This window comes from Excalfactoria chinensis, chromosome 5 (genome assembly GCF_039878825.1).
Source record: "Excalfactoria chinensis isolate bCotChi1 chromosome 5, bCotChi1.hap2, whole genome shotgun sequence".
In the NCBI taxonomy this organism is placed as follows: domain Eukaryota; kingdom Metazoa; phylum Chordata; class Aves; order Galliformes; family Phasianidae; genus Excalfactoria; species Excalfactoria chinensis.
The window spans coordinates 2,755,855-2,776,538 of record NC_092829.1 but is presented as its reverse complement, the minus strand read 5'-3'; the positions used below and the strand labels follow the sequence as shown (position 1 = coordinate 2,776,538).

The 20,684-nt window shown below is 45.4% G+C and overlaps 2 protein-coding genes across 7 annotated transcripts in view; both read right to left on the bottom strand.

Annotated features, from left to right (window-relative positions):
- Window positions 1–20,684, bottom strand: part of CDKN3 (cyclin dependent kinase inhibitor 3) — a 482,527-nt gene that overhangs the window by 305,824 nt on the left and 156,019 nt on the right. The window lies entirely within an intron of this gene.
- Window positions 635–20,684, bottom strand: part of MDGA2 (MAM domain containing glycosylphosphatidylinositol anchor 2) — a 276,490-nt gene continuing 256,440 nt past the window's right edge. Inside the window, exons 13-19 of one of the 3 annotated variants that reach the window (XR_011903637.1) lie at window positions 16,186–16,341; window positions 14,982–15,140; window positions 8,982–9,112; window positions 6,874–6,979; window positions 5,205–6,469; window positions 4,524–4,599; window positions 635–1,191 (exon numbers count right to left, since the gene is read on the bottom strand). Coding sequence is in view for 1 of the 3 variants with exons in the window: in XM_072336911.1 (XP_072193012.1) it covers window positions 6,381–6,469; window positions 6,874–6,979; window positions 8,982–9,112; window positions 14,982–15,140; window positions 16,186–16,341 (641 nt within the window). In the remaining 2 variants the exon portion in view is untranslated. The other 2 variants (XR_011903636.1, XM_072336911.1) reach the window with 2 other exon arrangements.

The following is a 20,684-nucleotide window of genomic DNA, read 5'->3' as shown; positions in this document are numbered from 1 at the left end:
CACTGTCATCCTCCAAAGTGTACTGCAGTACCAATGACCTCAACACATGTGGGTTCATCACACTGTAGTGGGATGCTGTGCCACGCCACATCATTACACAAAGGCAGGGATACTGCTTCTAGTCATGGATGGAGTCCTTACATGCACCATCCACATCTATACCACATGGTCAGCTATGGGAGGAGTGCTGCGGTGGTTCAGCTCTGAGCAGCGTGGTCTGGCATGACACCTACACACCTCCCCATGCAGGTTTCTCTTGTTTGGCTTCCCAGAGATTGCATATGGATATCACTGAAAGTCACAGAAATGAACTCCACCCCCAACTGTTCCACACATCCGGACAAAACCTTGTGACTGCTGGCACTAAGCAAGAAGGGCCCTGATAGTAAAGAGGATGGTGCGTCCCTGTTGTGATATCTTCAAAGCCTTTCATTGCAAAGCAGGGGTTGGAGGGACATGTTGGGGACAATCCTCTTTCAGGAAGGCAGGGACACGTTGAGCAAAAAGCTTTGCCCGCCAGCCCCAGTCCCTCCCAACTGCCCACCATCCATCCCTGGGGTAGAGCAGCACGCAGCCAGAAAGGCAAAGACAGAAACTACTGCTGGCAATTGAAGAGGTAACCAAACGTATGGAGTGATTTCTTTCTTTTTCTTTATAAAATGTACATAAAGAACATATATCCTTTGAGGTAAAAGTAAGACCAGTTTGTAATTTAACCAGATACATTAACAACAATGACAAAAAATAAATCTACAGTGGGCGTTCTAGTAAAATAAGAGACCAAGTTTGGCTATATACAATACTTGAGATAGTTAAAATGTAATAATCATTATATATACATTAAATACATACAATTACAGTTATTTATATACTATTTACACAAACACACAGATTTGAACCCCTTGCAATTGGTAATGTGCAAGCAGAAGCGCGTCTGATCTTTCCTGAGAAGGTGCTGAGGCTGCTAATTCCTACTCACAGAAATGTGGTGTTTCCTCTGTTCCTTTTGTGGTCATATCTGTCACAAACCACCCCATGATTTACAGTCATGGTTGTTGTGGAGTTGCTGTTTCTTCCTCACGGGTGGAGGAGTGCAAACCTCCAGCCTGCAGAAGGTGAAGACTTGTGGCATGCAAAGATCCTGGCTTCCAAAGCATCAGCAGCGGCATTTCTCCACTTGTTGGCTCTGACCTTAACCGTGAGCAAAGTGGCATTAATATTCATTTGTCCAAGCACCTGCCAACACTCAAGTCTCTTTCTCAATTAAAAACAAAAACAAAAACAACATACGGAGAATAGAAATGGGAGGAAATCAGCTACACTTCACCTGTCAAAGGTCCTTGGTTGGCTCTAATAAGGCTGTGTTCAACAGGGGGAAACCTGACCATGTCACAAAGAGCCAGCTAGGAGAGACTGCTTTAGGTGGACACATCTATGGAGGAGCATGAATATGACTGACCTTCCTGTGGATGCACCACCGCTTGTCAGGCACCCAACACCAACTGTAATGAACACACTGGGGCTGCTCTCAGTGAGCTGGGCCAGGAGCTACTGCTGAACTTGTATGCTTGTGGGTGAGAGGATCAAAGTATCCCCCCCAGGCATGCGTCCGTTCTGCCTCTGATGACTTGATCAGTTTGCTGTCCCCTGAGTTGCCTCATCCTATCACAGCCATTTCTCTGAGTAAAATGCTGTTTTATGAAAGCAAAACCTTTGTGTCACCGCTGAAGCCTCATTCCAGAAACACCCATGTAAGTTGGATGCGATCTACACCTGCTGTAGATGTTCTGGGAAAAAATAAATAAATAAATGCAGCATCCTTCCCTTAGTATAAAACTCAGCGTACAGACTCCACAGTCCGACAGATACAACGGTGAACTGTCATATTTTAGTCCATCACATAGAATGTACTATCCCCATGTGTCCTGTACTCGGGTTAATGATAGCTCCTGGTTATTACTACATATCTTTACTAAACCAGAGAAACTAGTGCTGTAGCTTGGCCAAAAACAGTCAAACGGGGATCTGAAAGTGGTCTAGGAGCCCAGAGCAGGAGTTTAACACCAGACATGTAAAGATGCTGGCACAGAACAAGTGACACCAAAGTGGCTGTGAACACCTCCATGCTGGCAACAAGAAGGTGGAGGTCAGGAATCTCCCAACAGTGATGCTTTGCAATGACCTTCAAGCAAAACAGAAGGCAAAACACAACTGAATCGTTCCCCTTCCAGCTTTTTAATAGGTTTTAAGACCTACGAGGTGTGCCCCACATGTCCTTCCCCACTCCAAGCCCCATCCCAGCCCATGTGTGCTGGGATGTGTTCCTGTGGGAACTACAGGGAGATGCTGGGGGCAGAAATCAGGCAAAAGATACCCCCAGACTTCCAAAGACCAAACACCCCTCAACTGAATGACTGCACGAGCTGTGGGGCAGCGAGTTCCTTGGCACACAGTAATGCAATGGGCAGTGCCTGTGAGTTTAACTCCTCTCTGCTGGGACTGATGCTTCCATTACGGTGGTGCAGCCATCAATGACAGAGCATGTTCCTGTGGTGCTGCTTACAAAAAATAACAACCACAATAATGATTAAAAAAATAAATAAATCAGAAATATAATAAGTTTCTTGCATAGGTTTTTTATAGGACAATGTAAGAATTAATCCTGATGGCCTCTAACGTTTTCACTGGCATATACAGGCAAAGATGGTTATAATGTGAGACTAACTTCGTTATCAAGCTCCCATATAGAGCCATTCTTCCAAGGGACAGCAGTTCCTTCTGGGCAGGAAGAGCATTTAAACCATCCTCAGGTACACGAAAAAACAACACCAATGAGTAAACCCACAAATAACGAAGCAGCAGAGCTTCATCCAGCAGGGGTGAAGAAAATCCCATCGTTCTGACTACCTGTCTCATGGCACGGGATGTCACCGACCCTGAAGGCAGTGAAAAGGAAACCAAATTTGAACAAAGAGCTGATGCTATCGCTCCATAGCTCTGAAGTTTGGAGCCTCTGATTGCCCCAAGAGCTGCTCACACACCGAATGGTGCCGTTTACATCAGTGAACATGGTGCAAATTCAGGCACTCGGTGTCTGTGCAACATCCATGAGCAAATGCTTTTATTTTTATCACACAAGGCATTGGCCCCTTGACAGGCTCTCCAGGAGCAGCTCCTTGCCTTCATCTTAATGGTGCTTTTGTAATGTGTTTTGTGATGTGTTTGCCCCCTTGGAGTCTCTGCTCTTTTTATCCCCTTGTGTCCCATCTGGGACCCTCACCTGGCTGGAGCTGGCTGGGGAAGTATACAAAAACTTCATTCATTTTCACACTGAAATGAAACATATATATAGAGCGAGAGACTAGGAAATACCTATCTTTTATCTATTTGTTTGTAGCCCAAGATAAAATCCCCCTGCCTTTTCAGTGCCTTAGGTTAGGGATGTAAAGGAAGACAACGCTGTACTAAGCCAATGTCTGAAAGAGAAAAAATACCTTTCTTAGCAACTGCTTCTGCACCCATGTAAGCAGAACGGAACTGAAAGAGGCAGGGCAAGCAAGTTCCCTTCCACACAACCACCTGCCCTTCAGTTCATCCTGCCCCGAGAGAGACAAATTTGTTCTCTGGCCATCAACTGAAAGCTTTCATTCAATATTCATCCTGGTCCTCCACTGAGGAAAGAAGACTGAAAATATGAGGGAATGGGGACTTCAGCTTTCAGTCTTAGCCTGCGGTCCCCACAAATGCACAACCTCCAGTTCAGTGACCCGCAGCAGTGGCCACTTTGGGGTCACTTATCCTGGCCCGAGCTGACCAACGGGTGTCCAAATCCATGGACCTTGAGTCTCGTTTTGAAAGAACCAATGTGAGGGGCAGCATTTTCAAGGGAATGGAATGGTTCTCACATTACATCAGAATGACTGACAGCTGTTTCCATATTCCCCACTGCATCATAGCTGCTCTGATGATGGGCAAAGGTATAATAGGAAATGCAACAGGGAACATGCTGTGGTCTGCTGTTCCTCTAGGCAGGGCTCTGCAGCCATCGCTGTGAGCAGAGTGGCCCCAGCATCACCCTGGGGGGGTCCCTCGCATGCACTGCAGTCCTTTGGCTTTCGGGCAGATGTGCATGGAGGTCCCATTTCCATAGACCTCAAATCCTGAGCCACACCAACCTGCTAAGCAAAGCTCTGGTCAGGGTCTTGCTGCACCCAACTCGGCTCTCCGGTCCACAATTAAAATCCAATGATTCCAGTGGGAAATTTCCTTTTATTTACAAACACTCATGGTGTCAAACCCCACAGTCCATCCAAGCTCTGGGCTCACGCTGTCCTCTAGAGCAGCTTTTTTGCTGCAGCCTGGGCATCAGACACCACAAAGCACCTCCAAAGCAGCACCAACAGCGTCCTTGGCCAGCACCATGGGCCGTGCTTCCATCTGCAGACAGCAGCACCAGTGCATCAGCCCAGCAGCACCCCGTGCACAGCGCCCAACAAACACACGCACCACGTGGCATACCTTACCTGGAAAGAGGCTTTATTGAACATAGCTGTAAAATTATCTCTTCAGTTGAATTACTGAATTTGCACAAACATTTCTCTACAGAATAAAAAAAAAAAAAGAAAAAAGAAAAAAGAAAAAAAGAAAAAAAAATTAAAAAATAAAATAAAATCAAGCCTTGTCATTGTTGTACTGCATCTCGTTGTGCTTTTGATACTCATGTTTGTAAATATGATGCTGTTTGTTGGTTTGTTTTCATGTTGGTACTCCAATTCCTTGCATATCAGGTTGGTTTGTTTTTTTTAATCCTAGGGTGTTGAGAGAACAAGTAATAACCATCATCATCATCATTATAATAATAATACTCCTCTTTAGACAAAAGTCTTTTTTTGTTGTTTTTTTTTTTAAATGAAGTTAAAAGCTGAGATAATTTAAGGAAAAAGGTCTTCAAATTGTCATAACCAACTGTCAGGGAAATTTACAACGCTGTGGAAAACCGGCTGGCTATCGGTACGTGTCGGGGCAGCTCCGAACCCACGTGTGTTTTGTTGCACGAGTGGAACTCTGACTTCCCTGCAGCAGCAACAGCAGCAGCAGCCGCCCCGTGCCCGGCTGTGCCCGCAGAGCGCAGCGCTGTGCCCGCGTGGCCCCAGGGCCGCCTGCACCAAGTGCATCTCCGCCACCTCTTCCTCTGGTTGACCCACCTGAAAGGAACAAATAAAAAGCGCTGCTCCCATTTCCAGGACCAACGGAAGCTATTTTCTAATGGGTAATAAGCTGAAAGGCCATGGCTGTCTGGAAGGTTAATCAACAGATAGCTCGTCCGAGAGGGCTTACGCAGCAGCTCAGGTCCATCCACCTCCAGGAGCGGCTTCGCTTCCTTCGCCTGCAGTCGGGCTCCGTAGTTTGTTTAGAAAATAGTTTGCACAAACCACATTTTAGCAGTGCAAGCTTCTGTGTTGAAATTATTATTATTCTACATATACTTTTAAATCAGGCTTGTTTCATTGAAGGCACTTGGTTTCCATGGCAATTTATAAAAGATGGTGGTTTGGTTTCTTCACTTCATTAGAACAGATGACTCAGTTGGGGAGGGGAGAGGGGTGTTCGAGTGGCCGCAAGCAAGCTCCGATAAGCCTGTGTCATATGTAAGCCCAGGTCACACATCCTGGATCGTAATGCATGCAAAAGGAGACAGCATACCGTTATCGAGCATAGCCATGAGAAATGAAACGGAAATGTCTTAAAACAGCTCTGATTCGGGGTTACTCTCTAGGGGAGGTGACAGCCAACGGCGAACATGTTTTTAACTCTACACTAAAAACCTTCTCGAAGGGAAAATGAATGCCAGCTCTTCACATACCCTGTTTACAGTGAGGTGTTGCTCTCTCTGTTTTAATTTTATCATTTCCTCTCTCTCCTCCTTTTTTTTTTTTGGCAGGCCATTAGGTTTCCATGGTAACAAGCAAACTATTCATTTGAAACAAAACCAGCCATGACTTTGTGCTTTGACAAGGGTTTCTATCGCTCTGTTCCGAGAGTTCAACCAGATGATGCTGTATTCGTTATTGACCACAAAAGCACCTGAAGGTCTCTTCCTCACTTAGGCCAGATCTCATTCTCACGCGTGGTTCATAGTGAGTTACACTCCCATGACGCCTTTGATGTCCCCAGTGCTTTTTAACTGTTTTGTGTTTTGTTTTTGTTGGTTTTTTTTTTTTTGTTTTTTGTTTTTTTAGTATTTATTTATGTATTTATTTAACTTTTGAGTCAGTCAGTGGAGGAATCTTTGGTAGTTTGTTTTTAAATGTCCGTTTTACAAAGACTCTTTCTTCATGCCAGTGCCTGGTGAATCTTTTGTAGCCTCTGCCAGGATAAGGTCACCTCTGATGACGTAAGACAAACATGAGGATGGTAACAGGGATAAGTCGTATATGCGCTAATGTCCCAACAGCACCTGATCGTAAATCTACAGAAAGGGGGAAAAAAGCACAATTAAAGCTCTGCGTCACAATGCCAACATGGGGACGGAGGGATGAAAAGAGGTCCACGGGCAATTGTCACAATTTAACTATAAATCTCACTCCGTTTTGATTCCCAAAACCATTTTTCACGTTGCTTGATCCATCTGTCCCTCCTGAACCGCTGGGTAGGGCTGAATGTAAGGGGTGCTGCTGCACCCACAGCCCGGAGGGAACCCACTGCTGCCAGCATCTGCTGTGTGGGCAGAAAGCAAAACTCTCCTGCAGCCTCTCTGACTGACTCAACCACACAATACTCTGATCCCTCACAGAACACCCATTTCAGCAGATGCCTCAATTTTACAGCACAAGAAGCAATTTGCTCTCCCCAGCGCGTAGAAGAGCCACTTACTGTTGGCCGGCTGGTCGGATTTCATACACTCTCCTTCCACAATTGATACATCATCAATAGCAATGTCTCCTTCAATGCCTGGGCCCCGGATCCCTTCAAATATTAGCTGCAAAAAAAAATAAAAGGAACAGCAGTTCATAAGATGGCAGATGGGAAGCACACAGCAGTAAATTTTCCTGAGGGGCTTGGAATAGCATGCAAACATTTCCTATGGGGTGAATGCAGCACAAACACCTTGTAGACATTATTTACTATAAAGCTGCTTATCAGCTGGCCACTACTGTTGTACAGAAGAAACCAAGTTATATGTTTTCCTCTCCCAATGCAACATGATGCTGTCCTGCCTCGCTGCTGCCTAATTAGCTCTGCAGAGGAGCGGACTCATTCAGTGCAGCAAGAAATGTATTCCCTAGCAAACTTCAAAGCCCTTCTAACAAGATGAAGGAATTATGCGAGGGATACATCTCCCAAGCAGCACCATTTGCACAGCTATCTCTCTCCTCCTTTATTGCTCCCCCCAACTCAGATCTTTGAAATATTTTTGGCTCACTTAGATGAAAAGTTTCTAACCTTTAATCTGTGACAATATTTGCATCAAATCCTATGAATCTTATAAGGGCGTGCTGTGGGACTAATGGAGAAATTAACTCTTGGAGGTAAAGCCAATTTGACAAAAAATATTAATACCATCTGGAGCAAAATGCTTCAATTACACCTCATAATGAGCTTGCTGCATTAGGGAGGTGTCCGGGGCACTCTCTCTGTATCCACTGATTTCAGCAGCACACAAGTCCCAGCCTGTTCTAGCAGTTTCCAACATTTCTTTGCTCATCACTACAGTTTAGAGCTTCTCATGTGAAATGAATAACCTTTCACTATAAACAATGAATAAACACCAAGAGCAGTGGAAAATATCCTCGCAAACCACAGAGGGCACAAGCATCACCCAAGGACCAGGTTGGATGGGGGCTGGGCCACTTGATCTGGTGCTTGATTCAGTGGTTGGCAGCCCTGCCTGTGGCAGAGGGGGTGGAACGAGATGGTTTTTGAGGGGTCTCCCAACCCCTGACCAGCTTCCCAATCATGCTTTTCAATAGCCTTCTTGTTCTCCCCTGCAGCCTGTTTGCCCAGTTCTACCCTCTGTTCATTTCAAGCACCACATCACACCGTACTTTGCACGTCCCTCTCCACTAATTCTCCTTTCATTTCCTCTCACCCAACACTTCTATGCCCGCCCATGCCAAAGCACTTCTGTTCCATCACTGCCCCTCATGCACAGGGATAAGACAAAAAGTTGGGATTGGCATCCACCCATGAAGTGAACCCAACCCTCATGTTTGGGATCACAGAACCACAGAACTGCCCAGGTTGGAAGGGACCTCAAGGATTATGAATTGGTTGTTTTGGTTCATGCTCCATGATTGTTCCCAAAGCCAGGGACTCTTTAGGGGGCCCCAGGAATCCCAGAGAGGGGACAGGAACCAGCAGCTGATGTTTTGGACCTGTTCCATTTGGAAACAGCTCATGGCATGAACAAGAGTTGCTCCTAAGAGTTTATCATCAACTCACTGTCAAACCAGAACCAAAATGTGTGAAGCCCAACACAATGTGCGGTGAATGAAGCAAACAGATTGCCACGGCTCTGAGCAGGCAGCACTGCTGCAAAGATGGATCCTTTCTTTTTCATAGAAAACCCAACTGTTCCCTGAGACATCTAACAAAGACATTATACCATGGACCCTAAACGTTTTGTCATAAGAAATAATTTCATATTCCATTTGTTAGTCTAAAATTATATATATATGTATATATAATGCCAGCTAACAGCATTGTCTAAGAACTGAAATGCATTTCCTCTTGGAGGAAATAGCTGCTGTTCTGCCACTGACGTGTGCATGATTAAGCTCTGTGGTGCTCACCTATTTGCAGCATGGAAAGCAATTACCTGTCCATAAAGAAGCTTTCAGGGCTGAAATGATGCTGTGAAATCCGGTGTCAGAAACAAGGGTCAGTGAACGCGTGCTCCAGACCTGATGTCCCCATCTGTAATGCCTAATGCCTGCTGCTCGAGCACTGCAAAGCACATGCAGCCCAGTGCCGTCCCTTACCTGGAATGAAGTTGGGGGGTTGATATTGACACGGGCTTGGTTCCAGTGCTGACCCTTATTTCCACTTGAAGACCACAAGGGGTTCTCTATTGCGGTCTGGCCTTTCAGCCGTAGGTAAACATTCAAGCTTCCTGGAAGAGAGGGCAAGAAAGTGAGCTGAGGACAGAGCTGGGGAGGTGAGACCCTGAGCTGGCCAGGCTGTGCTGGGGCTGGGTGCTGGGACAGTGCACTCCTGTGCTGCACATCTGGAACAAATCTCTGCAACACAGCGGAGGTGGATACAGGGTTTCTTATCCCACACTGAAAAACGTTTACACTTGGGAGAACCGTGCTGTGGTGAAATGTGAAGGGAACTCCCAGTGGATGGTGGCCCAGCAGCAAGCTGGGTCCTGAGGCAGGGGGCCATGTCCCTTGCTCCCAGCAGCTTGGGAAGGACATGTGGTTTTCCAGGGGGACTGCAAGAAGGAGTTTTTTGTGCATTAGTTCAAAGGGGACATCTCCAGCCACCTTACCCAAAGGTAAATAAGCAATGCAGTTTCCTAGCTCTCATTTAAAATAGATGTCCAACTTCTTGTTTACCCTGACCACAGTTTACTAATACAAATGCATCTGAGGTAGGTATGATGACTTTAATCCTGGTAAGAAGCATTTTGCAAAGTCAAGACAATCCTCATTTGAACCTCAGTAAAACCTCAGGAAAAAAAAACCCTCAAACCACAACTCTGGGTGTCTCCCCACCACTGACCATGAAGGTGCTGGTTCCAGCACAGATGTTCTTTGCAGCATCAGACCCCAGCACTCAGCTCCCTTCTGCACAGTGCTCCCACTTCTGTGATGCACCGTGAGCAAAAACCAGGCTGTCCGTGAGCACCAAGAGGCAGCACTGTCTTCATTGACTGCAGATGCATGGGGCAGTGTCTCTGTGCTATGGGAATCACTGCATCTGCTTTCATTTAAGAATGCTCAGACAGTCAGGTTCACACAAAACCACGTTTCTTAGGGAGTCAGGAGTGGCATCTGGGAGGCTGACACAAATCACATTTGCGAGGAGACCTCTCACATCTGAGGCAGCTGCAGAGTGACTCAGCTCCTGCTAATAAAAACCTCTGATTTCAAGTAACAGCAAAACCCAGCGCCTTGAAAAACATGAGCTAAAAGGGGAATGGAATGGTGAGTAATCTCATCATGGCTGCTTCAGCAGGGTGCCCATGTCCTGGGAAGGAGCAGGGAGGTGGTGCTGCTGGAGAAGCTGGGCGGCACCAGTCCCTCCTGCTGCATTCATTTTCATATGCATGGGAGGTGAACAAGTTGCACAAAGGAGGAATGAACTGTAGCAGTGACGGTCCATCTCTGCCTGTTACGGATACTCCAAAACGACCTCATCCTGCCACGTGCAGAAGAGAAATGTTTGGTTCTCCCATCCTCTCCTCCCTATACAACTTGAGCACCTGGTGGAGCTGTGGGTGTCCCTGTTCATTGCCGGCAGTGGGAGCAGACAGCCTCTTAGGGCCCCTCCCAACTCAAACCATTCAATGATTTTTTAACAGCTGTGCTGGGTCCAAGGCAGGAGAAAAGGCAAGATCTCAGCCAGCACTACCTGAAGTTACAGCATTACCCAGAAAGTCACTTTTCATGAAGACAAAAAGCAATGCCAATAACAAAGAAGGGAAGGAGAGCTGGTAATTGTTTCACCCATTTGCACAGGCTGCCATGCTGCAGGGCTGTGTGGAACTGCTAAATAATTTAGGTAAGAAAAGCATGTAAATCCATCACTGCTGAGGTTGCAGAGATTTAAGGTTGTTTGTATCACTCTCAGCCTCTCAGTGTCATGGAATATATTGAAATCAATAGCAGGTGATAGCAGTCTTACTTAAAATGTAGAATAACCATTCCTATATCAGATCAGAGGATCACAGAATGGTTTGAGTTAGAAAAGACCCTTCATGGCCATCCGGTCCCACTCCCTGCAGTGCACAGGGACACCCACAGCTCCATCAGTGCTCACAGCCCATCCCCTGACCTTGGCTGTCTGCAGGGATGGGGCACTACTGCCTCTCTGGGAGAACTGCCTCACTGCCCTTACTGCAAAAAACTTCTTCCTTATGTCCAATCTAATTCTCCTCCCTTTTAGTTGGAAACCATTATCCTGTCACAACAGTCCCTGCTAACAAGTCTGTCTCCTTCCTTCTTACAGCCCAGTCTGGTACAGAATAGCTGCTCTCAGCTCTTCCCAAAGCCTCTTAGAAACAGAAACCTGCCCAAAACGTGCAACAAGTGCCTAGCCTTGAAATGCAGCACGTTCTACCAAGAAGGCTTTAGAAAAGTGTTTTGCCTTTGCAACATTGGTGCTGTGGGGAAGACAAGTTGGCTGTGTTGTTCTCACTGAGGTGTGCCCAGCAAGAGTTTGTCTGTAAATAGTCGTTCCGAGCTCCAGACAGATGGGAGTTGAAGACCCAAACTGTGCCCAGGAGCAGAAGGTGTGAATAAAGGAAGTTCATTTCCTGATGGCATCCCACCAATAGGACCCGGAGCTGCATGGTGCAGAGCTCAGCAGCACCTGGAGCAGCTCCTAGTGGCTCTAATGATAAGAAAAAGTGGCTATTCTCACAAAGTCAATTAGGAAGGGAGAATCAGAAACACTGATGGCTTAAAGAAAAGACAGCTATAATGGAGCTACAACCTCATTGTCTCTCAAGACGCAGATGTAATAAGGACAGCGGCTCCTCGTTCTCTTGTTCCCCAACAATGGCTCATTGTTTGCTGCCAATCAAGTAATGGGATCTTCTATTTCCTTTCTGCTTAAGGTAATGTACCCACTCCCCCTGAAGCACCTGGGCACTTTCCTTGGCAGCCAGCAGAGCCGGCCATGAGACCCACGGGGAATTATGCTCCAACATGTGAGCAAGAGCCATCTATTTCAGGCAGAGAACACTTCATCCTCCTGAATCAAACCACCTGGCATGGGATGTAGGCCCCTGCTTATCTCGCCAGAACCGTGCCACAGCTTTAGTGCTAATCTCGGATCTGTGCTCTGCTTTCTGCAGAAGCTCCCAAGCACCACTCCTTATCGCTACCGACATTTTCAGGCTCTTCTCCAGAGACACCAAGACCTGAGCAGCAGGCACAGATGCTGAGCAGGATAAACTGGGAGGCTGCTTTGTTTTTTTTCAGCACAGTGCAACAGCCATGTTTTCAAATTGATGTCACTGGGGTCATTCGTGTAAGAACAGAGGATGCAGCCTCATTTCCCCTCTGCCTCCATCCCTGCACCGGTGACAGAGCATCACTCCAGGATGATCCTCCATTATCAGTTTTTTATTAGGGATCTTTCACATCCCTCCTGGAAATGCAGACACGTTTTGATGAGCACAGAGACTGTTTTGGAAACAAAACTTTCCCTGCGAGATGGGGAAGTAATGACCCTAATTCTCATTGGAAATCCTAGGGATAATTAGGGAAAGCATTAGGTTGCCCAGGACAGCGGCCAATTGGATTTTGGCTGTCTCCAAGATAAGAGACACTGCTGGTCATTGTGTGCCCATGTTTGAACATCTTCATAGTAAAATGAAAATCCTTACCAATCTGATGATTTCCTTGCATTTCTACATGTTCCCATTAGCATTCTGCCTTGGGCAGTAATTACTTCCATGGTCAGAAGGTGAGCACAAGACTGAAGGTGAGCTCAGAAGACTAAGCTGCTTGCATGAAATTTCAGCTTTAAAGTAGCTGTTCAGTATATGACCAGCATCACACAAAGGCCAAACTTTTGTCAGAATAAAAAAGATAACTTTAGCTACACAACTTTCAACAGCAGAAATATGAAAAGAGAAACTAAACGATGAGCAGTGGAAAATATATCTTCTAAATGAAGGTTATGGCGTATATCTCATCCAAAATGCTGATTAGGACTGATTTACCCGGGCAAAGCATTGTGCTGCCATAGAATCACAGAATCATACAATTGCTCAGGTTGGAAAAGACATTTAAGATCATCAAGTCCAATGGCAATCTAACCATCCTACCCTAACTAACAGCCCTCAGCTAGATATAATAAACCCTAAATATAATAACCCCTAGATATAACAATAACCTAAATATAGTAACTCCTTTCCTAAAAATAAAGCAATTTCTAAGGCGGCAAACCTTCCAAAACTCATTGAAGTAGTGGCCTCATCAATGCAACCATTCCTAACATAACAGTGCATAAATCACTCAAGTCTTGGAACATCGCTACTCCTGAGGTTTTTCTCTTCCCTTTTTCACCATCCTCACATGAGCAAAACAGGCGATGCAGTTCACATCTGGGGGATCAAATGATACACGTTTGCTGATTTCATAATTCATTTCTTGGATTCTTTTTGCATTCTCATGTGCTTTGTACCATTTTGTCAGAATATGACAATGTTGAATTTAGTGAAGATGTAGGTGCCTGCATTCAAACACGTGGATGACACTATTTATCATCTTTCTGTCTTTGGAGACAGAACAATTTTGTATAAAATTGTTCATAGAATCACAGAATGGCTGGGTTGGAAGGGACCTCAAGGATCACGAAGCTCCAACCCCCACCACAGGCAGGGCCACCAACCTCCACATTGAATACCAGCCCAGGCTGCCCAGGGCCCCATCCAACCTGGCCTTGAACACCTCCAGGGATGGATGGGGCAAAACTGGTTTCAAAACTGGACCACTTTAAACAGTAGCTAAAATGATGTCATCTACATTTTTTAATGTTAGATAAGTGACATTGAGGGATTTCATTTTTTGACATCAACTGTCCACATCACCATAAAAAAGACCTGTACAGTCATACACCCGATCACTAACTGTCACTGTCACCATCTTCACCTGTGGGTCAGCTCCTCTGTCAGGCAACACTCTATGTGTCAGCTCAAGAAATGAAACAGAAAAGAGCAATTCCAGCCTAAGCAGAGAAAGACAGAAGGGCAGCCCAGGAAAAAGACCAAAACTGCAAAAATTAGGGGTCACTATTTTGTGGGCAGATGTCAACCTCAATAGGTGTTTTTCTTACATTTATCCCATCTTTAAGAAGTTCCAGAAGAACTCTTAGACCCTTCACAGTCATATCTCTGCTCTTCACTGTCCTATAGCAGAAGCAGGCTCATGGAGCACTCTGTGCTTTGTCTCACTCAGCATGGCATGGCTCCAGTTCCTCCTGCAGCGAGCAGAATTTACACCGGGGGCTGCGTTCAAGTGCTCAGCAGTGCAGACAGCTAACAGAACGGAGCGAGCTGTCTGCTCTATTTATAACCTGAGCTCTGCCTGCAGGCAGCTGAAAGCTTCCCAAAGCGACCACCAGAATGCACTACAAGGATGTGCTTGCCCTTGAAAATATCTATAAAAATACACCGAGTCAGGGCAGCGTGGCACTGGAAAGCCTCCCAACGCACTGGTAAGCACCAAGAACCCAGAGGGATTTACAGGATTTAGAGAAATTGGCTCTGGCTTATACTTGTACATTTTCCCACACCTTTCTTTTTTTTCTTTTTTTTTAAAACATTGTGCAAAGTAATTAAACGTGTATCTTGAAAGAGCTACGACTGAAAATAGACCTGAAGATTCACCTTGGAAAGATCTGCTCCCACAGCTTTTGAATGCATTGTTCAAGGCTTTCCTTTAGGACCCGTGTGCTGTTAATTGCTTCATCCCTAAACTTGCAAGGAGAGATTCCACACACCATGACCAGGCAAAACACTCAAAACCAAGTAAACCCTTTGCAAATCTTCACACTATCAGGAGTCCCTGCTCAAAACCCCATGTGTATACAACGTGCTCTTGTCAACCGTTAAGGGGATTCCTGCTAGCATATTGATGTGGGTAAGAGTTTTATAGCCAAAATAACGTTCATAGGAGCCTCTCTTGCCAGCCTTGGCTGTAGGTGGTTTTGAAAGTGCTCCTGCATTTCCCTTCTGTACAACTGGACATTCCTCCTGCTATTTCTCCCAAAGTGAAAAGACAATGTCATTGGCTTTCTCCTACCTATGTGCTGTCCATACATGTGATAGTAGAAGCTAAAACAGTAGGCCGTATTTGTAGCTCCATAGGGGTTTTTTGGAGCAACGCTGAAAACAGGACTGACGAGTCGGGCCTTCTCCCCTTCCAGCCTGGGGCGTGATGTCTCAATGTACATGTAGAAACCTGGGAAAGGACAAGTGAAAATTGTTATGGTGTGGACTTAAAAACTCAACACAATACACGCACAGGAAGATACTGGGCTATCTTGGTTGATTTTTCACATCCGTTTGATAACGCCATGGTCTCTGGGTCATATTTGTTGTACACGAAGCCCGTATGTTTTCCACAGCTGATTCAAAGATGTTTACTACCAGAAGTAAAATCGGAGCTTGCAGGTCAGTGCTCATAAACTACATATCGATATAACACTGTATATGCTCAAGAAAAGAAAAAATCTTTATGAAGGGGTTCAGACTTCAGACTGAAGGTTGCAATTTGTTCCTATAAACAATGAGAGGGGAGAATATTTTTAAATAAGGTAGAAAAAAACCTTGATGGAAACCTTCCAATGAACATTTTAAGCTGCCCACGTCAATCCCAGCTCAACGGCTCACAAGGAGAAAATATTCATTTATTCTGGAGTGCGCCAACAACGGAGTATTTACTTAATCCAACCAAGCAAATATGATGCAGTATGATTTTTTCCCTCTTGGTAATAGAGGGCATGGGGCACACAATAAAATAGCTCAAGTTACTGCAGTACTTGATAAATTCAGCACAATATATCTGACTTTTCAAATGAAAATAAATACCGCAGTCAAGACGGCACACTTCTGTTAACAGGAGTAGCAGATTGAAAATTACATGTTTTAGCAAGGCCCAAAGTAAAAACAGGGCAAAAACCCCTCGCTGTGATAGTCTGAGAATCCAAGTTAGAATTTTAATGACATGAAACAGAAGAATAGTTCAAGACGTGCTAGAATATTTCCCCACCAGGCTGTAACGTGAAAGTGATTGGTTGGAAATGGCACAATAGAAATAATACAGGGTGGTTAACAGCGCTATTAGTGGGCTCCGATAGGGACTGGCCACATGTCTCAGCTCTGGCAGCTTCTTTCTGAAGTCCCTGAGGTTTGCCCATCTTGGTGTGATTAGGAAGGACACAGCTGACCCCAGAGCAGCTGCAGAGCTCCCAGTGCAGGAGGAATGGGTGTACCCTGGAGTTTACCTTCCTTGGAGCCGGTCCGGTCTGCATTTGGCCCCGTGTTGGGGGTGTATTTTGTGTCTCTAGTGGCAGTGCTTTGCTTTGTCCAGTCAAAGTTGTCCGTATCGTCTTGAGTGAAAAGGCAAATGTTACCATCCTCAAACCCACAGTGGAACTCTCCTGCCAACACAGCAAACAAGAGGAGATTTAGTGCCTGAAAACACTTGATGCTTGCTTACCCCTCCATGAGAACAGATGTATTAGGGTCACTGAATCACAGAATTGCTCGGGTTGGTTAAGACCTTCACGATCATCAAGTCCAACTGCAACCTAACCATACTACCCTCAAGGGATAAAAATGGTCTGCAATGTGGTATCTCTTAAATTACTCCTAGTTGTCAACGGTGATGGGAAAACAAATAACAGCTAGACTAAGAGGAAATGTTACTTAGAGTAGACATGATGATCCTCAATCAGGATTATTGGGATCCTTTCTTTTGTGAAGAAGGTCTGTCAGACACCATCCTAATGATCCCACCTCTGGGTTACGACGGGATGGGAAAGTCCTATAATCAGGCATTCAGGAACCAAACAAACCAGAACTTCAAGGTTCAGTTTTCATCTCAGAACAGAATGAGGCCCCGTGTAGTAAAATGTGCAAAAGCTTAATTTTATACACACGAACAGTTCCTGCTGAGTTTACTCTTCCAGCAAAGTCAATTGATTTATCTGAGAAAACAAGCAAATCTCTCTTCTCCTGGGAGAACGCAGCTGTCTGCATACTGTGTAAGCTGCAGCATTCGTTATAGGGGTGCAATTTATATTCATTGTTAGGAGGAACTCTAACACCAGGCACCATGGGATTATTCATCTGTGTTAAATTGAGGTGGTGTATAAATGTTTGTAGGTTCGGGGCTTCAGTAAACTATAAATCCACTTCAGCCACTGGAGCTTCACTGCAAATCAGTAAAGACAGAGGGACTTGGAGCTTAGCTTGGATATGTACTGCTAAGCAAGGATGCTGCTCCGGAGCTTATTTAAAATCATATAATGCTGCAAACTGAAAAAGCAGGCTTGACAATTCCTCCCAATCCACCAGGTGCATTAGGAGTGCTTTCCAAGCCTTCCTCATTCTGCCTCTGATCACGCTGAGCAACGCAAACTTCCCACTGCACAGCAGTCAGCACAAAGCACTGCCCCAAACACCAGGTTACCACAAAAACCCAGTCCACAGAAACCTCTGTGCTCATTAGCACCTCAGGCTTGATCACTTGATCAATCTACTGCCTTTATTAGATCCTCCAGGAGAACTAACTCGGGAACACGGCTGAAAGCCATCAAGGCAATGAGAAGCCCATTTCAGGACTTCAGTTTGATTCTGGAAGTAGTGCTTTTTGAATGCTGAATTTGGAATGAGGAAGAGGGAACACATAAAAGCATTCGGTACAGGAGCACCTCCGTAAGAACCACAGTGGAGAAATACAAACAGTGGTCTGACAGCAGTTCTGACTGTGGGATGAGCACATGAAAGAAGGAGGCCGTGAGGAACACTTGGGCCATGGCTGACACTACGCTGGGCTTCCACTTAAGCACACTGCTCCCATAGCATGCAAGGTGCTGCTTTTACACAATGCGACAAAATGAAAGGGCCAAACAGTGGCAAAAGGTATAAAATTCTGCCTATCGGATCCAGTCCTGCAGGAAAGTGATTTAAGACGAAGCATTTCCAGCTATTCAGCAGCTCCCACCACTACCCCTCCAGGCCCTTAAACGCTGCATTGCCGTGTCACACCGTGCCCTCAGAGCTTCATTAAGAAATTCCACCACATCAGCAGAACAAAACCCACATCAGCCTTTTCTTCAAGAGAAAGAAATTAATGCATTCGGGACAGATGAAGAAAGGCAGGTAAAAGTTTACCATTTATCTAATATGAAAATACCAGTTTCACGTGGAACCCTGCCATTTGGAATGCACTGGAAAAGGTTAGTGCTAAATATTCCTGGCACTAAACACCTTGTGAAAAATAACAGATGAATACAGACGGAAAGTAGTTCCCTGGGATTAGCTCTGTATTTCCCCTTTGCAGCAAGTCGGGCTGTAAGAAAGAAGGAGACAGACTCTTCAACAGCATCTCTTGTATCAGGATAAGGGGAAATGGCTTCAAAGTAAAAGAGGGGAAAGTTAGACTGGAGATAAGGAAGGAGTTTTTTTACACTAAGGATGGTGAGGCTCTGCACAGGTTGCCCAGAGAAGCGGTGGGACCCCATCCCTGCAGACAGCCAAGGTCAGGGGATGGGCTGTGAGCACTGATGGAGCTGTGGGTGTCAAAAATGGTCCCAAACACCATTAAGGACAGGGGTGAATTTCTGGTCCAAGCCCACACTTGCACAAGTTATTAAATAAATGTATTGCCAATCATGGCAAAATATGAAACGCTTCTCAAAGTGTAAGGCTCTTCATTCCCATATGAATTCTTGTTCCATAAAATTCAAGTTGAATGACTTTTTCACATCTTATGTCTTCCATTATTCAAGTGTAACATATAATTGCACTCACTGATGTGAAATTCTTAAATGTTTGTAGAATCACAGAATCACAGAATGGCCCGGGTTGGAAGGGACCTCAAGGATCATGAAGCTCCAACCCCCCACCACAGGCAGGGCCACCAACCTCCACATTAATACCAGCCCAGGCTGCCCAGGGCCCCATCCAACCTGGCCTTGAACACCTCCAGGGATGGACGGGGCATCCACAGCCTCTCTGGGCAGCTGTTCCAGCACCTCACCGCTCTCACAGTAAAGAACTTCCCCTTAAAACCAACCTCAATCTGCCCTCCTTCAACTTCAAACCATTTCCCTTGTCCTGCTATTATCTACCTTTTCAAAGAGCTGGATCCCCTCCTATTTGAAGGCTCCCTTTAGGTACTGGTCTACAGTGCACAGTAGTTCAGTCTACTGCAAACTGTTTATATTAAACAGCTTATTTGTGTGTCACACACACACACGAAAGTAGTCCTAAGGCAAAATCTCAGTTTTTCAGTCATTCGATGCTACTTCCTTATCTACTGCAGAAATCTCATGAGAATGAATGTTCTCTGCCACGTGATTATTCTAGAATATGAGCTGGAAGATGTTGAATAGGGCACTTACTCTTCATTCACAGTGGTGCAAATAAAGTTAGAATTCAGCCCACTGGGTTTAGAAAGAATCAGAAGCTGGTTGGTATTGTATAACATACGGCATCACCATTCACCCTGCGTTTTCAGTGACACAAAATGAGATTGCAGAAAGCATGGATAAAGATGAGATTGAATTTGCTGTGGGAGCCACAACTTCTCTTTCCCAGCAGATTTCTCTGCTGTCAAAGGGTTTCACTCAAGAAGTCACTGGGGAAAAAAGCAAGCCATCAAGATTTAACCATCTCTTTGGTCATCTGATAGAAATGCCACTAGGTGCCCTATAGCTCCCAGGGGGCAAACTCTCCCATTAGCAGAGGTGCACAGCTAGGCAGACTGTGAAGCAGAGGAAGGAAATGGTGTGCAGGTTGCCAGAAGTCTCTGTCCCTGGAGCCAGCGGGGTTTCGACCTGAAGGGCCATTTGGGTGCCACCTGCACTGAGCCACGTGCCTGGCAGAGCTGCTGCTTTGAGCTGTGCAATTGAGACGTTCTGAAAATGAGACAATTTCAGATCTTAAAAATCATAGAAGATTATAGCGAGGAAGCACATGGGATTGCAATGCTTTTTTTTTTTCCTTAACATCAGAGAGTATATGTTTAATGCATTAATTAGCAAGGGCCTCATCTACTGCTCACTTAAGTCAATGAGATTGGATCCTTCAGCTCCCATGAGCTTTAAACTGAGCCCTGATTAATTATTAATGCATCTCACAAGACCTTCAGCAAATAAGTTTAACATTTACAGAAAAGTTTGGCCATCGTGAGACACAGACAGAGGCTGCTTGCACAGCCTGCTGCTTCTCTGCTTGCCTATGGCTGCACCACGGCAGCAATAATGGAAGAACCCCACTCCATGTACAGGAGCATTTCTGCATATGTGATTAGATGCAAGAATAACATCGCAGTACGTCCCACACACAAAATATGCCCCCTTGCTGCAGAAAGGGAAATCATGAAGTAGACAGATGGGGAATGAAGTCAGTGTTAAAATGAAGCTGTTTTTCCTAGCTCCAGCCCAGACTCCTGTCTGCTGTACTGGCAAAGGTTTGGTGCCCAGAGGTGATCTGACGGGGAAAAAGCTGTGCCAGGAGGCATTCCTGTGCTGCTGGGCACCATACATCAGCCAGGACAGTCAGAGCAATCCTGTGATTCTATGAGCTGCTGACTGCAACTGGAAGCATTGCAATTAACTCAGTCACAATCATGGAATCACAAAATGAAAGAACCACGGAAGGGATAAGGTCAGAAGGGACCTCTGGAAGTCACCTGCCCCAATCCATGCTCACTTCAAGAGATTCACACGTCGTTCTCACACAAGGAGAAATTTCTTTGGAAAATGTTATATAT